We start from the raw sequence: 27,644 nt of genomic DNA, 5'->3' as shown, positions 1-27,644 counted from the left end.
CTCATAAGTACAGTTACTTTACCGCTTTTCTAATATCGTATATCATGATATATATCTATGTGCCTACGACAACTGTTACAAGGTAAGCGGTAAAAATATTAATATTCAAGTAGTACAACTCACAGTTCTACCGCACCATTGACAACGATAACCTGTAAGACATTCAGATGACCAGCATGTCTTACGACATATGAAACACTTAGAATTGGTTGGTAAATTTCCCTCCCTCCAGTGATGAGTTTGACGTGGCGAACACTGTTTTTTAGGAATGAAATGAAGTAATGAGCAAAATAATAATTCACTAGAAATTAGACATTTTCAATAGAAAAAGTGACAACAGAAAGAGATATAGCATAGACTACATACAGAATTCAAGTACAAGAGAACAAATATTTAAATGAAGACATCATTTGATTTGTTTAAAACACCGTCAGCATGCAATGAAATAGCTAGTACAAAAAGCATTATCAAAAGTAAACGTTTGAAATGATATTATAGTTCAGCCATGTTAACCGGCGTCCTTTGTCTATCTATCACCCATACATTATCTTTAAAATGTTAATAACCGTACAATCGATTAAAAAATCTGTCTCAGTGTAAATGCGTATGTAGGTAAGAAAAGGATTTCTAGTATCAATATGGTGATAGGGCAATTTTGTTCTCATAATATATATATATATATATATATATATATATATATATATGCACAAGTTATATAGAATGTCAACATTTGATAAACTAAAACCTATATTCATAAAGTCATCTTTAATCCGTTTTAGTAGGTTATACAAATAGTTGGCAAGAGAAAATAAATCTTTTAAAATAATTTTTCACAAGTAATGAAATAAATTAATAAAACGAAATACTAGCGTAAATCAATGTGTGACAATAATTCATTACTCTACACCGCCAGAATTAAAAATACTAAAAAGTATCATGTATCTAAAAAGATCAATCAAAATGTTTTAAATGCATCTGATAAACTAATAAATTTTGTGGATATAACCAATTCTGTTAATTATATTATATGTTATGTAAGACAATTGTTTAAAAAAAAATAATGCAATCACTGTTTGAAGTGATGTTAAGCAGAAGTATAGCCGAGATTTAACGTCAGTATTAATTGAATCTGATATAAAAGTGGAAATAACAAATTTCGGAGGATAAATAATATTCTTTAAAATTAGTACAGTATAGCAACCGTCTAACTGTACTGAAGAACTACAATCTGCTACGTTGTTTGAAGAATAACTAGGGATACATGTATCTAATGATTTATGTGAATCTACTTCAAAGATCTTTTGATAAGGATTAATGACCTTAATGATATGTGGGTTATAGTAAATCCCTATGATGAATATATGCTCTAATAGGTTATTTAAACATGAGGAGTGAACGTAAAAAAGAATAAAGTTATTTAACTACTCAGTTTACGCTTCAACAAAGTGTGATCAGAATGTGAAATGGAATGGATGCCTTTCAACCAGCTTACTTGATAAATAATTTCGTACTTGTTGAGAAATGTAGGTTACAAGTTAACTGGTCAGTTGCGGATGACATATGTTTAGATGGCTGATGGAATTTGAATATTTAATTAGTGTAATAAAATTAAATTTATCAGGACCAATTAATGCTAGTTTCACTAATTTAATTATAATTTTTGCATTTTTGTTTAACAAGTTTGTGTGATCTTTGATATTATGATGGTAATAGTTGTCGAAACAACGTAACAATAGTTCAGGAAATTCTGTCAGGAATATATGCTGAAAAAAACGACTCCATCGAAATCGTTGAATGAGAAAGATAACACATTGACCAAAGAATTGAATAAACTGTTCAAAATAGTATGGTATATTGTGTTGCGTTTGTCAGCTAGTATGTATAGTCGTGAGCATATGGAGATTTTGCAGTATGTACTTGGTTCCTACTACAAGCTGGTATCAGACGAAGAAACTCTGGAAATCACATATCTCAAAGTGATTGTTTTGTCCTACTTCGGGACTCCTCTACAGTGCGTACATAAAGCTTCACCAAATATCGGACCAAGGACCTTCAAGTATCATGACGACCACAATAACTTAACACCACTGAGTTTGCATACAGTAGTTCTAAGGTTTCCAACATTATCGAATTTATGATATTTGAAAAATTCCTATATTGTAATTTGGAACAACATATATAAGCGAACAACGAGAATCTAGTCGAAAACAATATTGTTCGCTTATATACGCTGTTCTAAATTTACGATATACTGGAGACGTCGTCAGCAATATCTGTCTCACTATCGATATAGCTGTCTGTCAGGCGTAGTCAACGTAGTGCAATTCTGCACAAATATGCGTTAACCAAAGTCACTATAACAAATTGTCACGAAGCGATGAAATTTAAAAAAAAAAACAGATAGGAGGAGAGTTAAAATAATGTAGTAATACTGATGTGGAGAATGGCTAATCATTGGGAACATGGTTCTAAAAAGTGGAAAGAGAAGCTATGAATGAAGGAATACAGGAAATTTTGATCTATAGGAAGATAAAGAGTGTATGCATCTACTCCATTGTGACTGATTGTGAAGCATGTCACACAACGTCTCTAACCACTGATCAAGGTTACCCAAGCCAGGCAGTTTCCATCTATCAACATGACTCAGACCAACTGTCAATAACCTCACGAACTGATACCACATCGTAGTTTGACCGGCCCTAGCTTTCTCCCAACCCATTAGCACACCAGAAATCATTAGTCGTCGAAGTGGACACTAGTTAGGAATACACAATCTGTGTCTTAACCACGTCAGTGGGCAAAGATTTACAGCCTCATCAACTAGTTTGCTATATTCACCTCCGGAATTCTTCTTAATGCTGGTCATAGACAAGTATATTATTATTGTCAACATTTAATTAGACGTTTTTTGAACTATTCAGTAACTTCAGGAATTAGAAGTTAAACTAAAAATGTCCTAGAAAGGTATAAGATTCCATGACGTTACATGCAACAATGCTCTGGTAGTTGGTAGATACTAACCAGTAGAAAAAAATTAGGTACATATAATTATACCAACTGCTTTTAGTGATACAGTACAAAATATAGTATCCTCTAACACTGAATAAGGTTATCACAGTATATGTAAGTATACGTGTGATAAAAAATACAGCATATATATATACGTTATTTATTTAAATACAGTTGTGTAAGTGTAGGTAACGGTAATAAGTCCTGTCAGTCTTAAGAATCAAGCTAAGTTTAAGTAACAGCATGGAAGTATTAACAAGAAATGAAAACAAAACTGATAAAGTGATCAATAAAAAGTTGTAATTGGTCATAATTTGTTGCTTTTTTATTAAGGTATAAAAAGTTTCAGTCAGTCAGTCAGTAACAACGTAGAACTTCGTACGTACGTACATCAGTTCGAGTTGCCACACCACATTAGCACAGAGATGCAGTGGTCGATTCAAATCCCGTAGTGCTAGATGTAGTAAAATTATAAGCTGTAATCAGAAACATTAGGGTTTGGAGATGTTATTTAAAGAGTATAATCCAGTGAAATAAATTTGGGAAGAGAACAATGAGACAAGGAGGATTCAGGAGTTTAGAATTCGGGAGAACACAAAGAGCGGATGCACCTGCGCCATTGCAAACGATTTTGAGCCATGTCATTCAGGGTCTCTAACCATCGGTTGCTATCATCTCGCGGTCCCCAACCACATAGTCTACACCTACCAACATTACTCAGTTCACTTGTCAGTGACTTCATGGACTTGTGCTATGCTTTGGTCTGGCCGCCCCTAGCTTTCTTCCAACCTACTCCTACATCATGAAACATCGCATGTCGTGGCAGTCGGTGGTTGGACATACGTAACACGTGTCCCAGCCATCTCAACTGATGAAGTCTCACTACTTCATCAATCGATTTGCGACCCTTACCTAGTGCCCGTTTCCTAACATCTACATTACTTACTCGGTAGTCCCAGGATATACGAGCAATGTTTCGAAGACATCTATGATCGAATACTAGCAACCTACGAATATCCTCTACTCTTACCGGCCATGTTTCACTGCCATAAAGTAGGACGGAACGACGTGCTGCGCAGTAAACACGTTCTTTGGTTGATAGACGGATATCTCGCCTACGCCATAAATGACGCAAGTTGGCAAAAGCTAGTCTAGCCTTCTGTATCCGTGCTGAGATTTCGTCACACACTAAACCACAAGGGCTGATGAGACTTCCAAGATAAGTGAAGCGGTCGACACACTCAACTACTTCACTCCCTATCACTAGTTCGGGTGTCGATGTAACCCAATCCTGAAGCAACATTTTGCATTTCGAGGGAGAGAATTGCATCCCAAACATGCTTGCATTGTTGCTTAGAGTGGTCAGAAGACTCTGCATTTTGTCAGCGTCTTCACCAAATAAAACTATGTCATCTGCATATTCTAAGTCAACAAGTGAACCTCCCGGTACAAGTTCAACCCTTGGAAATTTAGATGAGGAGAGTGTTATCTCTAAAAGTACGTCGACCACAAAGTTGAACAAGAATGGGGAGAGTGGACAGCCCTGACGAACACCACTTGAGGTAATCAATTCTGATGACAGTTCGCCATAAGCTCTCACTCGACCAGTTGTGTTCGAGTAGAGAGCCTTTATAAGGTTAATGTACTTCTTTGGTACTCCTTTCAGTGACAAACACTGCCATAGAACCTCACGATCAACAGAGTCGAATGCCGCCTTAAGGTCGAGAAATACTACCATTGTGGGGCGTCTGAATGTGTGTCTGTTTTCTAGAACCTGACGTAGTGTGAATATCTGATCTATACAACCACGTCCAGGTCGAAAACCGGCCTGGTTTTCTCTAATCTGCTCTTCACGAGCTTTAGTTAGACGTCGAAGTATTATTGAAGCTAACATCTTAGATACTATATTAGTCAAACTGATTCCTCTGTGATTGTCACAAGATGACTTTTGTCTTTCCTTATGAACTGGCACAATCAGTGATTGAGACCAGTCAGATGGGATTACGTCCAGTTCCCAAATTCTACCTAAGACCTCAGTTAATCTCACTGCTAATACTGAACCACTATCCTTAAAAATCTCAGGAGTAAACCTGAGTAAGCCTGCTGCTCTCTCTCGCTTCAGATTTCCTATGGCCTTTTCAACTTCGTAAAGGGACGGAGGACCTACATTAACTTGCCATTCAGGTTGACTAGAGATCGTGGGAAGCCGAAGTGTGGCTGAAGGCCAGTTGAACTGATCCCTAAAGTGTTCTGCCCATCGATCCAATCTCCTGGATTAAGAATTAATAATATGTCCATCTTTCTCTGAGATTGTTTCGCTAACGGTCGGGTTCCTAATGCCGGTTTCCTTAACGAGTCTGAACAATTGTCTGCTATTACCTATTGCCGCTGCCTTTTCCATCTCTCTTGCTTTCGCTACCCACCACTGTTCACGATCATTGCGTAGACTTCTTATCAGCTTGCGCTTAAGCTGACTCCGCTCTTCGTTATGTTCAGAACCAGATGGAATACGTTTTCGAGCATCTATCAGTGCGGTAGATGCTGCTGAGATTCAGTGTTTCTCCCTAACCTTGCGGTTTACCGTACTTGCAGACATCACTGCTGTTTCCACAACTTTTCGGATATCATTCCATGCTGCATCGGGGTGGGCATCACATATATGGCTGCCTAACTGTTTTCCTAGTTGTTCCTGAAATATACTCTTGGCTTGACTATCATTAAGTAGGGCCCTAAGAGGTTTCCTTGCAGCGTCTTTCCTACGTCCAGTAAGACGCAAACAAATACGCGCTCGCACTAGAGCATGATCTGAATCTAGGCATGTGATCCAGAATGAGCGACAGTCTTCTATCGAGCCCCTCCATCGGTGGCTGATAGCGATGTGATCTATTTGGGTCCAACGTTGGGACGAATTAGGGGTCGCCATGTTAAAAGATGTTTTTCCTTATGCTTAAAGTTAGTATTTGCAAGGAACAGGCGGTTATCTGAGCATAGCTGCAACAGACGGTCGTCATTATCTGTTCTTTGAGCCACGACACCATAAGATCCACCTAGGTGTATTTCCCTATCGCTTAGTTTACCTACTTGAGCATTAAAGTCACCGGCCACTATTACTACATCCGAGCGCTTAGCTTTTCGGAGAAGGTCAGAAAGCTTTCTGTAAAACTCATCTTTTACATCATCTGAGCTGCAGTCTCTGGGAGAATAGGCAGAGACGACGAAGAGGCAACAACGAGTGTCCCTATCTTTCCGGATTCTTACTGTTCCGTTCAGTCGGACAGCGCACAAACCATTGTCTACTGGGATCCACTCTAAGAGAGCTAGTTCTGCCCTAGGACTCAATGCTATACCTTCGCCGGCGAGGCCACGGGAAGCAGAATCAGGGCTTCCAGATACACGAAGTGTGAATCGAGTCGGTTCTTTATTTTGACATGGTGAAGTCAAATGAATGACGCTACTTGGATCCTAAATGCGCGTTTCGGAGACGCAGCACACATCGATGGCGCGAGATTCTAAAGTCCTAGCTAAGGAAGCCTGCTGTCCTATTTGGCAAAGTGTTCGTACGTTAAAAGCCCCTACGTGTAGTTTAGAGCGTGGTTTCAGGAGACCAGGAATAGCGTTTATCGTACTCGAATCGTTTGCCCTAGCGACGCGAGGTGATAAAGAGACGTGAGGAGGGTTAGTCATGGAGATAAGAGAGGTATTAGGAGGTGTAGGAAGGATTTGAATGTGACCACCTTGGTCTCGTGTGCTGTTACGGGTATGAGGGCTGATATCACTTACCGGATGCCCACACCGTGGAAGTGTATTTCTTGAGGAACCTGAAAAGGAAATTGGATTAGTGTTGGTCTTGACGACCTGGGAGCGTGACCGCAGAGCCCAAGGGACAACTGCTTGAGGCCGGTCACGCACGGCCTTTTTGTGGAAGGTTTTTAATGTGTTAGCTACGTTCTTCAAAGGGCCTTACCGCCGGAGACGGAAATCCGTGAGGTAAGGTGAGGTGTGACATTTTTAGGGTCGACCTTTTCTAACCCCACCCCTCCTTGTGGGAAGGCAGCATCGCTGCAGATGCTGGTTGTCTGAGGGAAACACCTTACTGCTGTCACACCTCTCTACAGTCAGCAGTACGACTTCGCCCTCAGACCTTGAGTTGCTGATTTTAGTTTTACCGTTCACCAATCGACCTGCCTGGCATGTCAGAACCTGCAGGAACATATGTTCCAGCCAATATAGCTCGGTTGGGTCATCACGATAGGCAAGCCCGACCACCGCGTCAAGGTAGCAGCTTGGATCGGGGTATAAAAAGTTTGGGATTTTTTTTAAAATAATATGGGACAAGATTGTAAATATTTTAAACGCAACTGTTTTAATGTGATTCAAATCACATAACTATTTTCAAAAATTCAGTTTGCACAAAAAATATCAGTAGACTATATTGAATCTAAATCAGATGGTGGTTGGAGGTAGTCGACAGGAAACCCTGGACCCGGGTTTCGTGCTACTTGGCACTCATCAGCAAGGTGTACCTGTAATCTTGAGGGAACTGGTGCTCCCTGACGGATTTGATCCCGTGTCACTCAGCTACACAGTGAGAGACGTTACCACTGAGTTATCCGGGCCGTGACCGATCTCCTGTAGGACTGAGATGTAATCACAATTGGACCTGACACACACGACATTGATCACCACCCAGTGATCAATCGATTGTGATTAACCTAAATCATTTGTCAAGCACAGAGATACTTCAATCAGCCTTGATCTACACTAAATTTGTGAGAGCTGATGATAATACACAGCTTTGCAAACTGAAGTAGATAGAACAGGGTTCAAACCTTCAGCCTAACGGTTGAAAACAGAGTAATTTATTCATTAGGCCACTGCTCCATAAGATAGAACGTATACTCTTCAGTAATTATCAAGTTTCCTTATTTATCAAATAGATACTACCTCAATTATAAAACTGGAATAAAATGCCTACAAAAAATAATTTGAATTTATTTCGAGCAAAATAATGATTTTGAAAACACACAATCCAGAATGCAATAACCATTTACAATATGAAAAAATTTATTAACATCTCAATCAGTCAGTCAGCTACAACGTAGGACCAGGCATATATGTACATAGGTCCAAGTTGTTATACCTCATTAGCACAACAAGATGAACACCGGATTCATAGAAGTAGTGGTGGTAATATATAAAAGGATTGCATATAAGGACATAGTACAGGAAGAAAGAACTAGTTCGTAGAAAGAAATATATGAAGTGATTCTAATCTCATAGTTTATAACATCGCAATAAGATGATGTTATAAAACAACCAAATTCCCTTAAAAAATTTCATGAAAGTTAGGTAATATGAAAATACAACCATCGTCCTAATTTTACTAAATCCAACTAACCATCACTCCTATCTTTCGCCTTACTCGTACAACTCCACACACGACAAGAAATATGTTTTAAAAATAATTAACACTATTTTGTGTAATATTTAAAAATAATATGAAATACATTATGCGGACATCATTATTGGTAACCCAACGAACATGCAGCACTGTATATATAAAGTAAAGAGAACTCAAAACTGACATAAGGACATTACAACATTTAGTTTTCAAGACGTGATATACATACAACAGTAAACGGAATGCATGCTGAAGATAATCTACTAGCCCACACACCCATACCCACACCCACACTAGAATAACGCACCACAGGTTTTCCTGGTGAACATGTTGCACCTTGTTTACAGTCATTGATAGAATAATCTTGACAATCCACATGACAATAATATTCACAAACTAAGTTATACGAGTAAAAGATAAGTGAAAAGTATTACTTTAAAATATTGATTAAACTTATATTCATTGTATTTTCTAGTTATAACACATCTTTTTTAAAACATAAATATTGGTTTTATCATGGAGTAGATAAGAAATGATTCTTTAAGAATGGAATGGCAGAAAAACCAAACTATTGTAGAATGATTCAGTAACATTTTGAGAAAATTTCACTTGCAAAAACTCATAAGTAGAAGCTAACTTATTTGGTTTACAGTTAAACAATTTACATTCAAGGAAAACAGTTGTTTTATACACTTTTCACCACTGTTCCCTACAGAACTCCGCCTGAAGTCCCACCTAGGGTTACTGGCGATCACATGTAAAGGGAGAATGGACATGGAGTTACCAACCACACACCCTAAAAAAGAAGTGCTAAAAAAGCCCCGGTCAGAAAACATTATATTTAATTAACTATATCTATCGTTTTACAAACCATTTAGAATAAAACAATCTTTTTTGCGAGACAATAACTAGCCGCTTCACAACAATTTATAAATTAGAGATAATTAGAAAAGGAACTTGATATTAACGGAAACACTACATCTAGCTGTCTCCTAAAATATTCTATTTTGATAGAATATAAACTATTTGGTTAAAAGATTTGTGGAAATTACTTTAGCTGTAAGATGGAACTTCGTCATGGATTGATAACAACTAGGAAACCATTGAAAAATGGAGGGTATTTGACCGTTGTTCTGTATCGATAACGGACTTTTAAGTAGTTCACACCTGCGACTGTATGTGGGATCGAATTAAGGACTTCAAAGGTTGAGAAAACGAGCAAAAACATATATGTATGTATGTGTGTATGCATGTATATAAAGTCGGGCAGTCAGAGAAATTGTCCTCAAGTTATATGATCAAATTAACCAGATAGAAAGATGACCATAAAAAACATCAATTCACCCGATCTAGTAATTTATAACTTTCAGTGTTGTAAGCGGTAAACTATCCTATTCAAGTCAAGTCCCCTGGTACGGCTGAGGGTGAGAAGAGTTCGCTCTTCCTCCAGAAATGCTCTCACATGGCCACGCGTATACAGCTACTCCCAAGGAATCCCTACTAGCTGCTTCTCGCGGCGAGGGTGTTGTTTACGAAATTGAGAGGAAGAAAAGCGAACGTCCAGCGCTTTAGCCGGGTTGGTGGGTTTAAAAACCCTGATCCCGGACCAATGGTACACATGAGATCCAGGATCCTGAGGTAAAAAATGGAGTATGAGCCTATTGTTGGTCACCGGCTACTGTGGAACTGCATCTCCCAACGTTGCTCCACTGCCTTGTGGATTAGACCTTTAGGTCAAAGGCTCGGGGTGTGGCCTCCTAAGAAGACCACCTGCGTCAGTTCGAGCGCCCGAAAGTATCCCGGTCCTTACACAAATCGAATGACGAAGTGTGGCACATATATATTTGGTGCCTTTTCGTACTAATGTTTGTGTGTTTAAATAAATAAATAAATAACATTCATTTAACGGTATATCAGGTTGACTGATGTTTTGAAAATGTCAAAGTTATATGCTTATTGAAACTCTATACCATTTCGTATAATTTTTATATACGTTAAAAACCAGGTGCTCACACTGTTGTAAAAATCATATACACACCATGACTAATTACTAATGCTTGTAGGTACATACGTTATCTGCAGATTGTTAAACGTGTAGTACACAAAAACGTAATTTTGCCATTAAGTCCTAAAAAATACACAATGTCTTACCTTCACATCTTACAGAAAGACTATCCTCCAAGCGCTTTCGACAAACATTGCAAAATTTCCGTTTGAAATGACCCACATCAGACCAACAATGAGATACTGGAGACTGTAAATTCAACAAAAATTTAAAGTAGACGTTTTTTAAAAATATGATACATGTTTTCTATCTTAAAAAATCGCATCATTAGACTAAATAATATAAAAAACAAATCATACTACAATAACATGACTATAAACCATATAGATCATTCTAAATTTCGGACACCTAAAATCGCACCACACATGGAAATCAATTCACCTTATTGTATTGCACTATGGATACATTGACAAAATATGACTAGAAATACAAAAACAGGCTTGTGAATCTACATGATAAAAACAATTTTACATAGATTACATATATATATAACGTATACGCTTATATAAAATAATCCAAATGAAACTAAGATAAAACCCGGTACGTGAACCTTTAGTCGAATGCTGAGTCGACTTAAATTACTATTATTTGCAGGCTTTTTATTAAATCGTCCTTATGAGGATTTGATGGCATGTCGAGCCAACGATTTACAGATAAGCAAAATATTTGACTCAGCACTTAACGAACATAAAACATGAAATTACACTATAATTTCCAAGAAACTAAGTAAAATGACTATACCTTTATATGAAGAGGTGCAACAGATGTACATGGAGAACTCACGACGGTTTGACAACGTTCATGTGCAAGTAAGTTGCAAACTAAAACGCAATGTATAAATAAAGAGATATGTTTATATGAATGAAAACGGCCATTATGAAATGCTACACATTTTAATGGAGTGGATTTAAAACCATATTTAGGTCACCACTGATCATATCGAATAGCCGTCCGTTAAACACGATCCGTGGTGACAGTGTCCCAAAACTTTAACAATAATATGAACGTATTGTGACTAAAGAGATTATTAATACCAATAAATAGAAAGTATAAGACGGCAATTCTACGCAGCTAATGAGGCACAAACTACGTCTATGAAATTAGGATATTTTTTTCCTTGCTATTGAATAATAATAAACATTGTGAGATTAGTTGGAATTACTTCATTTCATGTGCCAAACGGCTGATGTTGCCTTAATATGGTGGTAGATTTTGAATATCATGATGGTTCAACAGAACTATGCTGTAAGTAGATGGTTGTGGAGACTATTGAACTTCATTGAAATCACAAACCGATAAAAGTTGGAAAACATTGAAAACTTGGAATACCCGGTATTTTCATGTTTTCAATGGTTGTCTAACTTTTATCTATTTGTGGTTTAAAAAACTATATTAACTAAAACACTTGTCTATTAGGTAGTATCATGCTAGGCATGTCAGTTGGAGTGGTAAGACCAAAAGTATCAACTTAACATCCGAAGATGAAGTCGTACTGACGACTACTAGAGTGTGACAGCAGTAAAATATCTCCCCTAGCAACTAGTTTCTTTGGAGATTCAATCTTCTTGTAACAAAAATTGGGTTTAGAAAAGATCGGTCCTAAAAAATGGACACTACGTAACCTAATGGGTTCCCGTTGGTAAAGCGTTAAAGTACGGAGCCAACACACTAAAAAGTACTCACGATATGGTGTAACCTCCAGCAATCTGTCACCTCTTTGGTGGTGCGGTCATGATTCGAGCCACTACTAATCCAGCCCCCCTCTTAGATTCATCAAGAAGAGATAGAAATTCCCTCTTAAATCTCAAACAGTATCCGAGACCACCTCATTCATAATCAAGACCCTGCTTCACTAATATTTCTTCTATTCCCATCATCAACCTTAATATATCTCCGATTTCTCCCTCCCCCCCCCGCAGTTGATTTAGTGTTAATGATTTAAGTTCACAAAATACAATCTCAGATTTTCTGAAACCGTGCTTCACATCACATGCTTGAGCTTTTATTGCTCTAAACCCTAAGTCGAATAGGGTAACAACCCTCACTAGACAAGTCTTTAGAATCTCATTCCATTTATGCGCATTGTCTCCGAAACGCGCATATAGAATCCTAACATGATTATTAACTTAAGCCTACTTAGTCAGTCTGGAGATTTGACAGAAACTTATAGTGGTCTTACGGTTATAGGAACACCGCTAAGTTTAAAAGTAGAACAGGCACCCTTTGCTTAGATTTCTATCAACAATCGCTTATTTGACATCTGTCCAAATGCCATAGTAAGCATTCAGAAAAAGAGGGAATCACACCATTGTCTCTTTGTAGTTTCCGCCTATGCTTCCACTGACTGTGACCCGGATAGAATAAAAGACTAGTTTTACAGCAAGATCTCTGACCACCTTCAGTAATCCGAATATGCAGATGTGGTAATTGTGGGAGTTGGCTATACCACTCGTCATTAGACTAAGTTAAATTGAGAAAAAACTGGATGAGTCTTTTGATATCCCAGACCAACGAACAGACAACAGTGACTGTCTCCTGAAATTATGCTTAAACAGTCGCTTATTTCTAGCAAGTTCAAACTTTAAGCATAAGAAGAAACACTATCTAGTCTACCTCCCCACAGCATCAACACAATGATAAGCAAAATAAAGCATGTTGCCACTAATCATCACTGTAGAGGATCGATAAAGGCTGAAGCTCTTGGAGTAGATGTTTGAACTCCTTGACTTAGTAAACGACTCACATTATATGAAGCAGTAATATGTTTGTATTTGCGTTGTAAAAAAACTTTCAACCCAGTTCGCGAAAATGATGTTATCAGTTAACTTTGAAAAGAAGTCGACCAAGTCAAAATGTACCATCACTATATTGAGTCAATGACAGGTGGTCTGAGTCATGTTGACAGATGGAAACTGCCTGGCTTGGGTAACCTTGATCAGTGGTTAGAGACGTTGTGTGACATGCTTCACAATCAGTCACAATGGAGTAGATGCATACACTCTTTATCTTCCTATAGATCAAAATTTCCTGTATTCCTTCATTCATAGCTTCTCTTTCCACTTTTTAGAACCATGTTCCCAATGATTAGCCATTCTCCACATCAGTATTACTACATTATTTTAACTCTCCTCCTATCTGTTTTTTTTTTAAAAATTTCATCGCTTCGTGACAATTTGTTATAGTGACTTTGGTTAACGCACATTTGTGCAGAATTGCACTACGTTGATTGACGAACTAATTGTTTTAAATCTTTAAAGCATGAATAGTAGTTCGCTTACATTATGTTTAATAATTATAGTTTTGCTAGAACATGTAAGGTAATTCAGTTTGTCAACAAATACTTTTCACAATCATACAACCTCCATTTATGTAAAATAAGTGAAAGAGTTCCTAACGCAATCAACCAAAAGGACATATCCACTCAATTACAAACAGTTAACACTTTTTAGTTGCATCTGGCTTTAGGCTCCCAACTTCCTAATTAGCTTTTGCCTCAGTATAGCTTACTACAAATGTAGAACGTCGGACGTTCATTGATTTTGTACAGCATCTTAATCTCATAGACCAAGTTACTTACTTTCACATTGAAATCCACTACCTAAAAGACCCCATATAACCTCGCCACAATGGTGACAGTATGCTGGTTTGTGTAATGTTCGTCTGATAAATGAGTGTCCTTGTATAGTGTTTGTTGGTGAACATGACGTTTGGAGTGATGAGATAATACCGGAGTTGGGAGTGAATGAGCTTGGATTGGCTTTTGTTGAATCGCATTGTCCACCAAAATCTTTTCCCTTGTCTTTTTGTTCTTCATGTTTACTCACAGACTGTGTTTGATCGTTCAAAGTTGATTCACTTTCAATCGAAGTACTAGGATTGAGCTTTAAGGTTTCTTGAAGACTGACAACCTTCGAAGATTCGCACTCCATTGATACTATATGAAAGTTTTCGTAACCCTCAAAAGATTATTATGAGTAGTGGCCATGATCCAGTGTGAACTTAAGTTCTCGTGAAATTAGAACTACATATTACCAATAGTATCGCTAATATCAAATATGCCACTATTAGGATGAATGCTATTGAAGGTCGTTGTGTAGTGCGGCCAAACACTTGATTCTAGTTCTTAAACCCTGATAGGATGGAAATCAGCCCACATCATTTGTTATAGAACACCTTTTAAACTCCACTTAAGAATAGTAGGTATGTTATTCATACTGTAATATATCTTGATGACATGCAATAAATTTTAGTCAGTCGAAAAATATTACTACTTGGTACATTTGCAAGACAAAATCAAAAGTGGTATGTTTCATTGATACCCTGAACCTGGTTTAATCCTAATGACTTAGGAAAATTAGTTTATTTTCAAGCCAAAGGTGAAGCTTTCATGTCCTAATGGGTAGTGTCGTGTTATTCATTGAACTCAAAGCTATCTGGCTGAAATAATAAACCTAGTGGAGTGTCCCAGGGTACAGTGTCGGGGCCAGTGTTATTGTTCTTGTATGTTAATGACCTTCCTCGTGTACTATCATCATCGGTCTTGCTATATGCTGACGATGTCAAGATAAGAAGAGCGATACGAAGTAAGGGTGATAGCTCGGAACTCCCAAATGACCTGGGGAAATTGTCTGAATGGTCTCAAACCTGGCAGTTGCCGATTGATAATTCCAGGTGTGTTGCGATGCATATAAGTCATCAAAGTACAGATAGATACACGATGAATAACACTGAGCTACCTGTTATCCAGACATACAATAACTTAAGTCATCGTTAGCCAAGACTTAAAGACTATTGCAAACTGCTGTGTAATAGCCGCCAAAGGTTTCAGAACTTTATGGTCAATACGTAGGGCCTTTAGTCACGTCGGTGTTAAGCGTCTTTGACTTTGTATACAGTGTTCGTGCGTCCTAAACTTGAGTACTGCATACAAGCGGCTAGCCCCTGCTTAGAAAAAGATAGTGAGCTTTTGGAAAAGGTTCAGGGAACAGCAACTAAGTTGATTCCCGGAATAGCGAAGCCTCCATATGATGCTCGACTGACCAATCTTAATATATTCCCGTTGTCATATCGCAAAACTAAAGGCGACTTGATTACAGATTTCAAATTGCTTAGTGATAAATTTACACCTGATATGCCTTCATTTTTCTTGTCATCAAAAACAGAGGATTTAAGAGGACATTTCAAAAACGTTCACCAGTCCAGAACAAATTACTCGTCAGCTGACTATCGACTTTCCCATCGAATCATCAACGAGTGGAAGTCAGTACCTCAGCATGTGGTTGACACTCTATCTGTCGACTTTCAAAAGAAAGTCGGATCAACCGAGAGGCCATTAGTGCCAGAACTAACACAGGCCATCAAGCCTCCTGTCCTTTCCAAAATGAAACCGATATAGTCGTAGATAAGTATGAGAATTTTTGGCGAAATTGTTCTATAAACATGATAATTTGATCATAAAACTTTTATTGTTCCTCGCCGCAACATCAGCGCACATTTCAACAAGAAGCGAATCGTTAGGGTTTCTCATTGGTTTATTAATAGCTTATTCTGTGGGCCTGATCTTAATAGTCATGTAATCGTTTTGACATTTTTGTTTCGACTGCCTTCTCCCCTAATCCGAATTTTAACCTTGCTAATGTTCAACCTTTCACTTACTAGCTGATAAACTGGGTCAAGTTGGACATGCCTATTGATTGATTCATAAATGTAGTAACAATCTTCAAAAGCTCCTTGGATTTCTCTGTTTTTTCCTCCAGTATATCGATATATTTCCAATTGCAGTGATATCCATTGTTATCCACATGCAATGGCAAAAGAAAAGCTACTTCATGGCATCAAGCTGCCGGTCGGTGTTTTCGTAGACAAACGAGTAAGCACTTTGTTCTGTATAGTGTTTCTCTTATATGCTTGGTTGTATCCCAACGAAGATTAAAGGGATGCCTACTTTAAAAACTTATACATGGACCATTAGTATATCTGTAGCGAAAAAGAAAACGCTGAAAATCCCTCCGCAGCATTTCGTTTGACAGTACTGTCATTTACTTGTTCTTCCCGTCATGCATTTTAACCCTTATTCGGATCTCTTTTAACCACACTTTGTGTTCTTCAGTCTTCGTCATCCGAACTTTTATTGTGTGACTTTGACTAAAGACGTACCTTTTATTACCTAAGTTTTCTGTTGCATATTGCCGGGCTATTGACAATGAGGTTGTGTTTGACCAAGCCCAAGGTCGCGGCGTGGTTTAGCGTATGACTGTTAACCTTTGACTATCTGCCTGGAAAGATTGCTGGAATCGCTGAAGATAGATATCTGATCTCATCTTGTTGCGAATAGGTCTATTGATTCTCACATACTGAACACTTTTGTATTAACTATTTCTTTCGTGGTGTAGCACGCTCATTTGTGTCATAGAAACCCTATGACTGTATAGCACAGGCTGTACCGTTTGGGGCATTTTGTATTGTTGATATAATTTGTTCTATTTCTTAAAATTGAACCATTTAAATTGAACACAGGTTTTGTGTTTTGATGCAATTTAGTACGAGTAACTCAAAAACGCTTTGCGCGCTATACAGGGGAACTTAGTATTGTCTGATCGGATAAAATTAGGTTCTTTAGTTCTGCGTTCAAATCGAATATTGGCATTTCAGTTGTTACAATATGCATTATTATTGTACAGTTACTAATTAGGTAGATCACTATGTATATATTATTTTTACTATAAACTTACAATCAACGCCTTTACCACTGTTATACAACTTACTGTTCTTCGTTTATTTCCAACTTGTTGTTCACAGTTTTTTCTACGTTCAGCCACTTTTCGACTTGGTCGTATATTATCGTTCTTTTTTGTTTCATGATGTGGTGCAACCTCTTTTGCTTGTTTCCAAACTATTTCTGTCTTAAATACAATAAAGACCTTAGACTCTTAATCACTGATCTTGTGCACTTCGTTCAGGATTAATTGGTATCAGGGTAGTCGTCAAGTACAAAGCATCAGTCTCCCTGGTCCTTGCTGAGTATTTGTCAGTGTTGGGACATAATATACTACAACGTATTTCGCTGAAATGTCTGAGTCGTCTCTGACCATCGTTCTTGTCGTCTGTTTCGAATTGTATTGGTTACAAAGGTCTTGTGTGGTTGGATACGTAGTGGTATATAAATCCTCAAAATCAATAGATCTGTATGTCTTCGAAATTTGATGCTGACCGCATCGGTTTTAATGAACTCACCTGGCTGAAGACATTCAGTCACGCATCCGCACCAGATCATGAGTGGGTACGCCGTGCTTCACATCTCCTACAATCACTAGCCAGCTTAGATTGGTCACTTCTCGATATATCGATAGCCTATCAAATATATCTTCGAACCTCTTCACTTCTGACTTTTGATTTGACTGGGTTGGCACTTTTTGATTATAAAAAGTGTTATTGGTTACGGTGTTGTCAAACTCCGAATATTTGCGGCATCTTTAATTTGGTACCTGAATTGAAATCTGGTTCTATTTTTATTTGTGGTTGTAAGTTGCGAGTTGATCAATCAACCGCGCTTCAATAATGGGTGAGATCAAACCTGTAACATAACGGATGCGAAGTGCATAACCTTTGGTCAGCAAAAAATTCAAATCCGAATATTCATTTTTAACATAAAAGAAAACATTGTACAGGCACCTCTCTTCAGTCGTCGTGGCCTGTGAAGTGATATTTTTTTCCAACATCCCTAGGAGTCTGTCGAGATCACGTACATCGCTGATTGAAACTCGCGGACTCTGTGTTAAATTTCCAGTTGTACCAGCAGATTGTCTGGACGTTTTTGACCTTATCAGCGACTTGAACGTCAGTCTTTGCGATGATATGCCCTTGTTTTTAAATTCTGTTTGCATCCGAGTGACAGTCTCTCTGAGACTCTCAATGAGTTATGCTATAATTTTGTCTTTTGATGATTTTTTTAAAATGTACTCGGGTGTCTTCTCCTAAAGCTGAATTTTACGCCTTAAATATGCTCTTAGTCCCTTTCCTGGTTGTCAAGGGTGTTCTTGGAGCAGTCTGTGGATATACTGTATTTGACATTATATGCGGAGTAACTCTTTGATTCTCAAGAGGTATTTACCACTAACAACCGATTCATTTTCTATGGATCCAACTTAATACTATGGCTCGTCTCCAACTGCGAAGGTTTCGGCCATGATTCAGATTTTGAGAAAGGTGTTGCTTGTTGAATAGAGGAAAAGTAGTTACGATCTTTGCGACAGTATTCTGAAGGAGTCTGTAAACAGTTAAATACTTCAAGGAATAGTTGTTGGAATCTATCGGGTACTCTTCATGCGTTTTTTAAACTATTTTCGAACTTATTTATAAACTACCTGAATGGCAGTTTGAGAGCTCCCTACTCACCACGGTTTTCAACACCATCAGTAAACTCATTGCTAATTCTCGATGTGACAGTTTGTAAAATATTTGTCATATACCGCGAAGGTCATGAGTCTCAAACTGTGTTTAAAATGAAACATCCATCACATGCTCCCAGACAGACTGTTAAATATTATATAATGGTGGTGAAATGCCTTAACGCTCATGTAGACTTACTCAAATATAGTCAGATTTTAAAAGCCTTTTCAAGCATTGACCTGAGTTTCCGCTGTTATTGATGATCCTACCTAATCTGTGAAACTTTCAATTCATGTGCTGTTAACAGCAGAACCACTTTCACAAACATTCACTTTGATTATCTGCCTTAGGGGTAGTGAGAACAGGAAGGAATGGGATGACGTGATCAATGTAACCTTCGTCTAATTATAATTTTTTATCATATTAAAGAGGGGAAAAGTACTGATCCAGTGTCACCTGCTTCCACTACCCCGAACATTATGTGTAACAAAAAGAATATGCGAAAATTCTTCCATAGAAATCTGTTGTTATATCAATATCGCTACTTATTTTTGTTAAGTCTGTTCTACATTCTTTGTCCTTACTCACTTCCCTTCAACTCTTGTGCATTATCTTTTACTTACTTACTTACGCCTGTTACTCCTAATGGAACATAGGCCGCTGACCAGCATTCTCTAACCCACTCTGTCCTGGCCCTTCTTTTCTAGTTCCATCCAACTCTTGTTCATTTTTCTCATGTCTATATAGTATTCTAATTGTCGTATGAATTAGGAATTCCAGGATTAACTCAATTGAATTAAGAAGACACAGGCACAACGAATGTACTGTATTCAGAATTCGAAATCAAACATTCAACCAGTACGAGGGTATCATTAGTTCATTCAAACACCACATCCGCCACAGCTTAAATTGGAGTCTAGGTGTTTGTAATCAATCGTACGTCTTCTCAAATTCATCCTGAGTCTGTCTGACATTGTATTGGATAAGGATTCTGTATTATCTAGAATATGCTCATTAGCGTTAGAATTAACAATCGAAATTGGAACTGACTCACCTGGTTCCTGAAATTGTATTTGATCTACATGTCGACTGTGTGTACTTAAGTCATCGATGTCTAGAATTCGCACCATCGATTTTCCGACATTCTTCAGAACAATACCCGTAGATGGTCGAAGATCATTTCCTCGATAGTATGTAACTTCTGCAGACTCCAGACATCTCATATTCGACCGAAAAATTCTTCCCTTCAATAGCTTCGCTGGAGTCTCCTTCGTCACCGAATGTCTGGCATTTCTATATTGCAACAGAAAGGTATCTACTCCCCTCTCCAGCTCATTAAATGTTGAGGGGGCTATAGAATCAATAGCAGTCTTTAATGTCCTAACAAAATTCTCTGCCTGACCATTAGAACACGGATGTCTGGGAGCAGTAAACAGATGTTTGCACCCTATACCGTTCAATCAGGTAGTGACTGCATCTGCAGCAAAATGTGAGCCATTATCAGTCACCAACACCAAGGGAACACCTTCTCGACTAAACACCTTTCTTAATGCTTGTATTGTGAAATCAGAATTTGGTGAAGTTGTGAAAAAAACTTCAGGCCACTTTGAAAAAGAATCAATGACTACTAGTGCGTAGTATTTACCAAGAAATGGTCCACAATAGTCAGCATGAATCCTCTGCCAGGCCTCAGACGATACTGGCCATGGCACCCACTTCGAAGGATGATTTTTCAACTGATGACATTTCTCACAATTGTTTGCCGTACGACATATATCTGCATTTATCTCTGGCCACCAGCATGTGAGCCTTGCCAAGGACGTCATTTTCTCAACACCTAAATGACCACTATGAAGATCTTCAAGAACAGATTTACGCAATGAAGGAGGAATGACAACACGATCATTTAAACACAGAATACCATCAGGAGTAGTAGATAACTCATCCCGCTTTGAAAAATAGATGGGAAATCTCCGTTTCAAATTAGCATTCCAACCTTTCCTTATAGCACTGAGTATACATCCAAAATACCTACGAGTTTCTCTAATGAGATCTGAACGTCTCACTGGTAAAGGTTGCACTAACAAACAATCCGAAGTATTAATAGGTTTATCTTGTAATGACTGTCGAGAAATGTAACCAACATGTTGAATCTGTTTGGCACTTCTGTGCTGAACCGTATAGTCATATGCACTCAAAGCAATACTCCATCGCTGAACCATAGCTACTGAGGAACGTGCTAAGGATTTTTTGGGATGATAAATAAACTTTAAAGCTTCATGATCAGTAACAATAGTGAATTTCTTTCCGAATAAATATTTATGAAGTCTTTTAACAGCCCAAAACACAGCTAATGCTTCTCGATGAGTCTGTGAATAACCTTGTTCAGTAACATTAAGTTTGCGTTAAACACAAATAACTGGTCTACCTTCCTGTTCCAAAACTGCACCAATTCCCACAGGCGATGCATCAGTAATAAGCACAGAATGTACATTAGGGGAGTACGTTCGAAGAACAGCATCACTTTGAAGAAACTTCAGCAGACTTCGTAAGCATGACTCTTGTTCCTCACTCCATTTGAATGAATTGGATGTTAAAATATTAAATAAACAATTTGCACGACAAGAAAAATTAGGAATAAAACGGGAATAGTATTGAAGAGCACCCACTAGTGAACGTAATTCTGTAAGATTTTTCGGAGACGGTGCATTAGTCAGTGGAGCTAGTCGTTTCAATTCTGGTCTAAAACCATTACCATCAACTAGGTATCCAAGGCATTCAAAACCAGATACACAAAATGAACACTTATTTGGATTCACTATAATATTCTTCTCAACTAAACGACGCAATAAAGCAATACGTCTCTCGTCATGAACTACCTTATCAGAACCATGAACAATGAGATCATCTTGATAAACTTCAACACTTTCAAGATCACTAACTACTTTATTCATAACTTCCTGAAATATGGCAGCACAACAACTTAGACCAAATGGTCGATTGATATAAAGGGACTTGAAGATAAGCATCTTTTAGGTCAACATTCGAGAACACTTTAGGACCATGAAGTCGATTTAGAATATCTTCAGCCTCTACTGTCGTACACGTCTGCCACAACAAACGGGAGTTCAGAGTTAATCTATAGTCACCGCAAATTCTAGGGGTCTTGCCGTCCGACTTCAGTGGCGTAACGATAGGAGTACCCCATGCTGAAGACTGAATTGGTTCAATTATGCCTTTCACACACAAATCGTTTAATGTCTTATGTACTGCTTCTCGAAGACCATAAGGAATTATTCGTCTTTTAAGAAAGACGGGATCACCCTGTACTTGAAGTTTTATAGGCTTAATTTTCATACCTCCACTGCACTTAGCACACATAGCTATCAAATCTTTAAGTAAAGTATCAGAATTTTCTTTAGAAACTAAGAAGAACAACTCCACCTTAAGCCTTTTCAAATTCTTTAAACCCAATATTGACAGTCCTCTTTCGCTAACTAAAAATTCACAAGGTATGTATGAAGAATTATCATCTCTGATTAGCAATTCACAACATCCTCGTATGGGCAGTCTGTGTCCAGTAATCCCCAGTATTGATACTTCAGTGAGTCGTACAACAACGTTAGGATCTAAAGCTTTCAAGTTCTTGAATGAAATAATGTACTCTATACTGCCTGTGTCCAGAATAAAGTCATGAAATGAACCAAGCGATGTATATAATCGCTTCTGAATATGAGCATTACCTTTCGAAATAGTGGACAAAGACAAATGATCACTAGAAACATCCGAATTATTGAAATTTAAATTACAAGATTTAGTACAGCTCGAAGCAAAATGGACAGTAGCTTTGCATACTGACTGAATGTGTCCTACCTTACCACATTTAAAACATTTAGCATTACGAAATACACATGAATTGCGAGCATGAAACTTTCCACATGATAAACATTTACCAAACTTCATCTCACCTTTGTGATTTGCTTTGTAATTCCTCGTTGAAACACCTTTCATATTTACACGAGAATAGGAATCACTGTTAAATGAACGCAAGTTTGATTGACCCTGAGATTGTAGTTCATCACGACGACTAAGCAAAGTATTAGAAATCTTCATCGACTGGATATCAAGTTCATTGACTGCTTCGTAGTTAATACATGCAGTTCTAGCATCTTGAAAGGAACAGTTTGGCATTCTTAACAGCTCTCTTTCCAAACTCGGTATGTTAATTCCTGCAATTAATCGATCTCTCAGTTGCACATGAAGTTGATCACCGAAATTACACTTGGCAGCTTGTTTCTGTAATTCAAGGATGAATTCCCGAACCTTTTGGTCATTTTGACGAACCATCTTATGAAACTTCGCCCTTTCACGGCATTCAAAAATGGTGCATTTTACATGACTTAACAATAGCTCTTTAAGAGTTGCATAAGGGAGTGAGACAGGTCTTTCTGGATATGCCAAAGTTTTTAATAAGCTGTACGCTTCTCTCCCAATGAATGTCAGAAAATGTGCCACAATTTTCTCACCTTTAACATCTTTCTTGGTCATGCTCCAAATTTCGAACTTTTCCAAATAATCCTCAATAGCTTCAGGAGTTGAATGAATATCCAACTTTTCCATTGCAGGTTCCATCACGACGCCAATATAGTATTCTAATTGTCGTGTGAATTAGGAATTCCAGGATTAACTCAATTGAATTAAGAAGACACAGGCACAACGAATGTACTGTATTCAGAATTCGAAATCAAACATTCAACCAGTACAAAGGTATCATTGGTTCATTCAAACACCACAGTCTACCTCCATTTCCCGGCGTAATGTGTTCTTTGATCTTCCGCTTTTCCTTTGGTTTCCATGTGAGGGCTTGTCTTGTATGTCCTATCCGTTCCCATCGCTTCTCCCTGATTTCTTCCTCCGCTGGGATCTGGTTTGTTCTCTCGCACAGTTGGTTCTTGCTAATATTGTCCGGCCAACGGATCCGAAGTATTTTGCGTAGACAACTGTCAATAAACACCTGTATCTTCTGGATGATGGCTTTCGTAGTTCTCCAGATTTCCACCCCATACAGTAGAACTGTCTTGACATTATCATATACTACTTATTAATATTCAGTAGACAGTTGTATTGCCAGCAATTTCTACACTTATGCTGTAACGAAAGTTTGTCGTGCAATATTCTGAAATATTTACACATACTCATAACATTAATTGTATTTATCATTATAATTACATTATCTCAACGATTGTAGCAGTTATTCGCAATTTTGTGCCACTGTTTATCCCATTTCTAAATGCAACACTTTTCTTATTGTTTGTTCTTAGTCCAGTTTTGGCTTGTTAATAAACCTTTATCAAGTTTAGATGCGATCAACGGCTGCCATTTTGCACTATCGGAGCCTTTTTATTTCAGACAGGGAGACGCAGCAAACGCCACAGACTACTCACAAGTTGAGGTTTGTAACTAATTTTGGTATATTATTCAATAAAGAACCGCTATTTTAGGAAAATCTTTGCTTTGTGAACTTCGATTATTCGTATATCTCATTCGGGTGGTTTGAACGTTTTGGTAGACTTAACACTTTGTTTCCTCGTCCTGTCTTGCATTGTTATCTTTACCCAGTTGTCTTGTAACCACGTGTAATATTCTTCTGCCTTTGTCTAGGCCTTCATTGTTTGAATTTGGGTGAGGGTTACTTTTATTAACTAATTTTACTTTTGCATGATGCCGGACTACTGACTATAAAGTCTTGTTTAACTAAACTCATGTTGTAGCGTGGTCCGCTAAGTGACTTTTGACTTTTGACCGCCTACTGCAAAGATTTCCTCGAATGCTGATGGATAAACGTTTGGTTCAATCTTGTTGTGAATACTCTTATTAGTTACCAGGGCCCAAACACTTATTTATTAGCCATTCCTATGTCCTTGTTTCGTCCCATTGAAACCTTTGACGGTATAGCACAGGCTGTACTGTTTGATGTATTTTGTACTTTTGATATATTTTATTCTCTTTCTCAGACTAGAACCGATTAAATTAAGTACGGAGTTTATGTTTTGCTATAATTTGATATGTGAGACTCAAAAGGGACATAGCTCAGTATAATCGGATGAAATTTGGTTTATTAACCCTGCGTTCGGGTCAGACACTAGGATTTCCGTTAGTGAACTGTACAATGATATTTAGTACCGAGCAACAATCGTCTTACTAGTGGTCTTGTTTAAGTATCAGTAATAATGGACCATTGAATATAAATAGGTTGTTGATGAGACTCTACGTTCCAAGTACTTACCATTTAAATTGTGGGATGACCTTCTGTGGGAAAAGCTATGAGGCTAATCTTTTATAATAGATGGAGTTATGCATGTTCAATTTAGCAGCACGTAATAATACGAATATAACACGAACTGTTACGGATAATAAATGCTACCAGGATTTGGGAAGTAGCACTAGGCTTTATTTTCAGATAAAAATATGCCGCGATGAATTTGAGCTGCGTATAGACTATTGAAATAAAGGATTCCATATGCAAAAACGACATTTTATGATGCTTTCAAGTCCCAGGAAACTGATAAAATGATCACCTCCATACTGTTTCGTATATAAACCTTATAGCCTCTTGTCTTCTAGATCTTGAGTCAGTGACACATTGCCAGTTTCAAATAATCAAATTCAATAATCGGAGAAAACATTTCATGTTGCTAAACCGATCACCAGATGCAAAATTAACATCAGATAATAATAGCCTACATCAAGAGCATTGGATAAATAACAAATTGTTGCTGATATTTGTCTTAGTCTCTAAAGGTACCACAAGTGTTCGGAGTTCTACAAAACCGTAGCCAATAACACTTTTTATAATCAAAAAGTGCCAACCCAGTCAAATCAAAAGTCAGAAGTGAAGAGGTTCGGAGATATATTTGATAGGCTATCGATATATCGAGAAGTGACCAATCTAAGCTGGCTAGTGATTGTAGGAGATGTGAAGCACGGCGTACCCACTCATGATCTGGTGCGGATGCGTGACTGAATGTCTTCAGCCAGGTGAGTTCATTAAAACCGATGCGGTCAGCATCAAATTTCGAAGACATACAGATCTATTGATTTTGGGGATTTCTTTACCGCTATAGATCTCTCTAGATGGCGGTTCGGAGACCAATTCAGCCACTTAGCTTGCTTCCTTGTAATTTATAATCATCCAACCGAGGTGTGTATGCAAACCAAGCGGATGTTTTCTATCTCTAAGACGCTGTTCCAGAACCCAATGTGCGTCTGTGGCATCACATCCAATCAAGACTCCTACTAGTTTACTTCTCAACCTCAAAAAGGTTATATTGAAACGGCATTGGTCCTAAGCACATAATCCTCAAAGCTGAATATGAGATAACTGTGAAAATAGATCTTCAAAATCTAACACGGAGAGAGGGGCAACACTGGTGAACACGGGAATCCTCATGCATTCAATCGGGTGGCATGACTCAGCCTCGCAGATGTGGTCAATCTGTATAACTTGTCTTTATTCACATTAAATATATTATCCTATATTCAGTCTAAATGTGTTCCTCAAAAGTAATATGTATCATATTGTTAATTGTTACGATACAATGAGTCAGTGTAGACAATGATGTGACTTCCACGTGAGATCTTATGGATTAGGTGGATACATCAGGACATATCTACAATTTTGGGATTAGGTCTATTATTATAATATTATTATTAACGAAGTAGGCCATAATTCTACAACATCCTTCGAATGCTTCCGTCGTCGCAGCTGTTATATTAGCTAGAGGTTCTGCATAACCTGTCGGCAACCTCTCGCTCGTATAACCTCTCTTCATTCAAAGAAAGTATCTCTAATTTTACTTCCAGAGAGAGTAAGCAGCCTTGTCTGACGCCAGTCCTTACTTGGAATGCATCTGTCAGCTGTCCTCCATGAACGACTTTTCACTGTAGTCTGTCGTATGAATTCCGTATGATGTTGACGATCTTCTCAGGTACACTATAGTGTCAAATAAATTTCCACAAAGTCCTTCTATCCACACTGTCAAACACCTTATAGTCAAGGAAGTTGATGTATAATGATGAGTTCCACTCAACTGATTGTTTAACGATGATCCGTAACGTCGTGATTCGGTCTGTACATGACCGATCCTTACGGAATCCAGCCTGTTGATCTCGAAATTGGCCGTCTACTGATTCTTTTATCCGCCTCAGCAACACTCTGTTGAAGACGATTCCTGGTACTGACAGTAATGTGATGCCTCTATAATCCTCACATTGTTCAGATCTCCTTTCTTTGACATCTTTATGAGGTATCCTTCTTTCCGATCCGTCAATTAGTAACAATTACAAATATCTTAATGGGAATTTTTATTTAAATTTGATGTAGTTCTAAGAGTCGAACTAAATCTAATAAAACATTTGTACACTGATTCAATAGAAAAGTTGTACCAACATTTTATATAGTAACAGCATCAGTAATTAAGTGCTTTAAAACATCAATTTATCCAGTACATAAAAAAAGGTTAAATAAATCACAAACAGATATTTCACATAATCGTATCGTTTTACAGTAATGAACCAAACAATCCAACTACTCACGATTATTGTCATTTCGTTTCGCTCAAATTTACATTGAAATTTTATAGTCTTTTTCTTTCTTTCAAGTAGTTGATATTTGATCATTTTACAGCTGAGAATAGGTTTTTTACCACTTAATATATCACGATGTATATATATAACTGGTGCAAAATGGTTCATTGATTTATTCATTTATTGTCTATTTGT

At 37.8% G+C, this 27,644-nt stretch overlaps 1 protein-coding gene across 2 annotated transcripts in view; it reads right to left on the bottom strand.

Moving 5' to 3' along the window:
* MS3_00001785 (uncharacterized protein) overlaps positions 1 to 14,535 on the bottom strand; it is a 41,830-nt gene extending 27,295 nt beyond the window's left edge. The window contains exons 1-5 of one of the 2 annotated variants that reach the window (XM_051209280.1): positions 14,053 to 14,535; positions 11,217 to 11,296; positions 10,562 to 10,664; positions 8,718 to 8,806; positions 124 to 255 (exon numbers count right to left, since the gene is read on the bottom strand). In XM_051209280.1, the coding sequence (XP_051074721.1) occupies positions 124 to 255; positions 8,718 to 8,806; positions 10,562 to 10,664; positions 11,217 to 11,296; positions 14,053 to 14,404 (756 nt within the window). In that variant the 5' untranslated portion in view covers positions 14,405 to 14,535. The remainder of the gene's footprint in view (positions 1 to 123; positions 256 to 8,717; positions 8,807 to 10,561; positions 10,665 to 11,216; positions 11,297 to 14,052) is intronic. The other variant, XM_051209281.1, reaches the window with a different exon arrangement.
* Between the last annotated feature and the right edge of the window lie 13,109 nt (positions 14,536 to 27,644).

The sequence above is a fragment of the Schistosoma haematobium genome, chromosome 1 (assembly GCF_000699445.3).
Source record: "Schistosoma haematobium chromosome 1, whole genome shotgun sequence".
NCBI lineage: Eukaryota > Metazoa > Platyhelminthes > Trematoda > Strigeidida > Schistosomatidae > Schistosoma > Schistosoma haematobium.
This window is presented reverse-complemented; position numbering and strand designations above follow the sequence as displayed.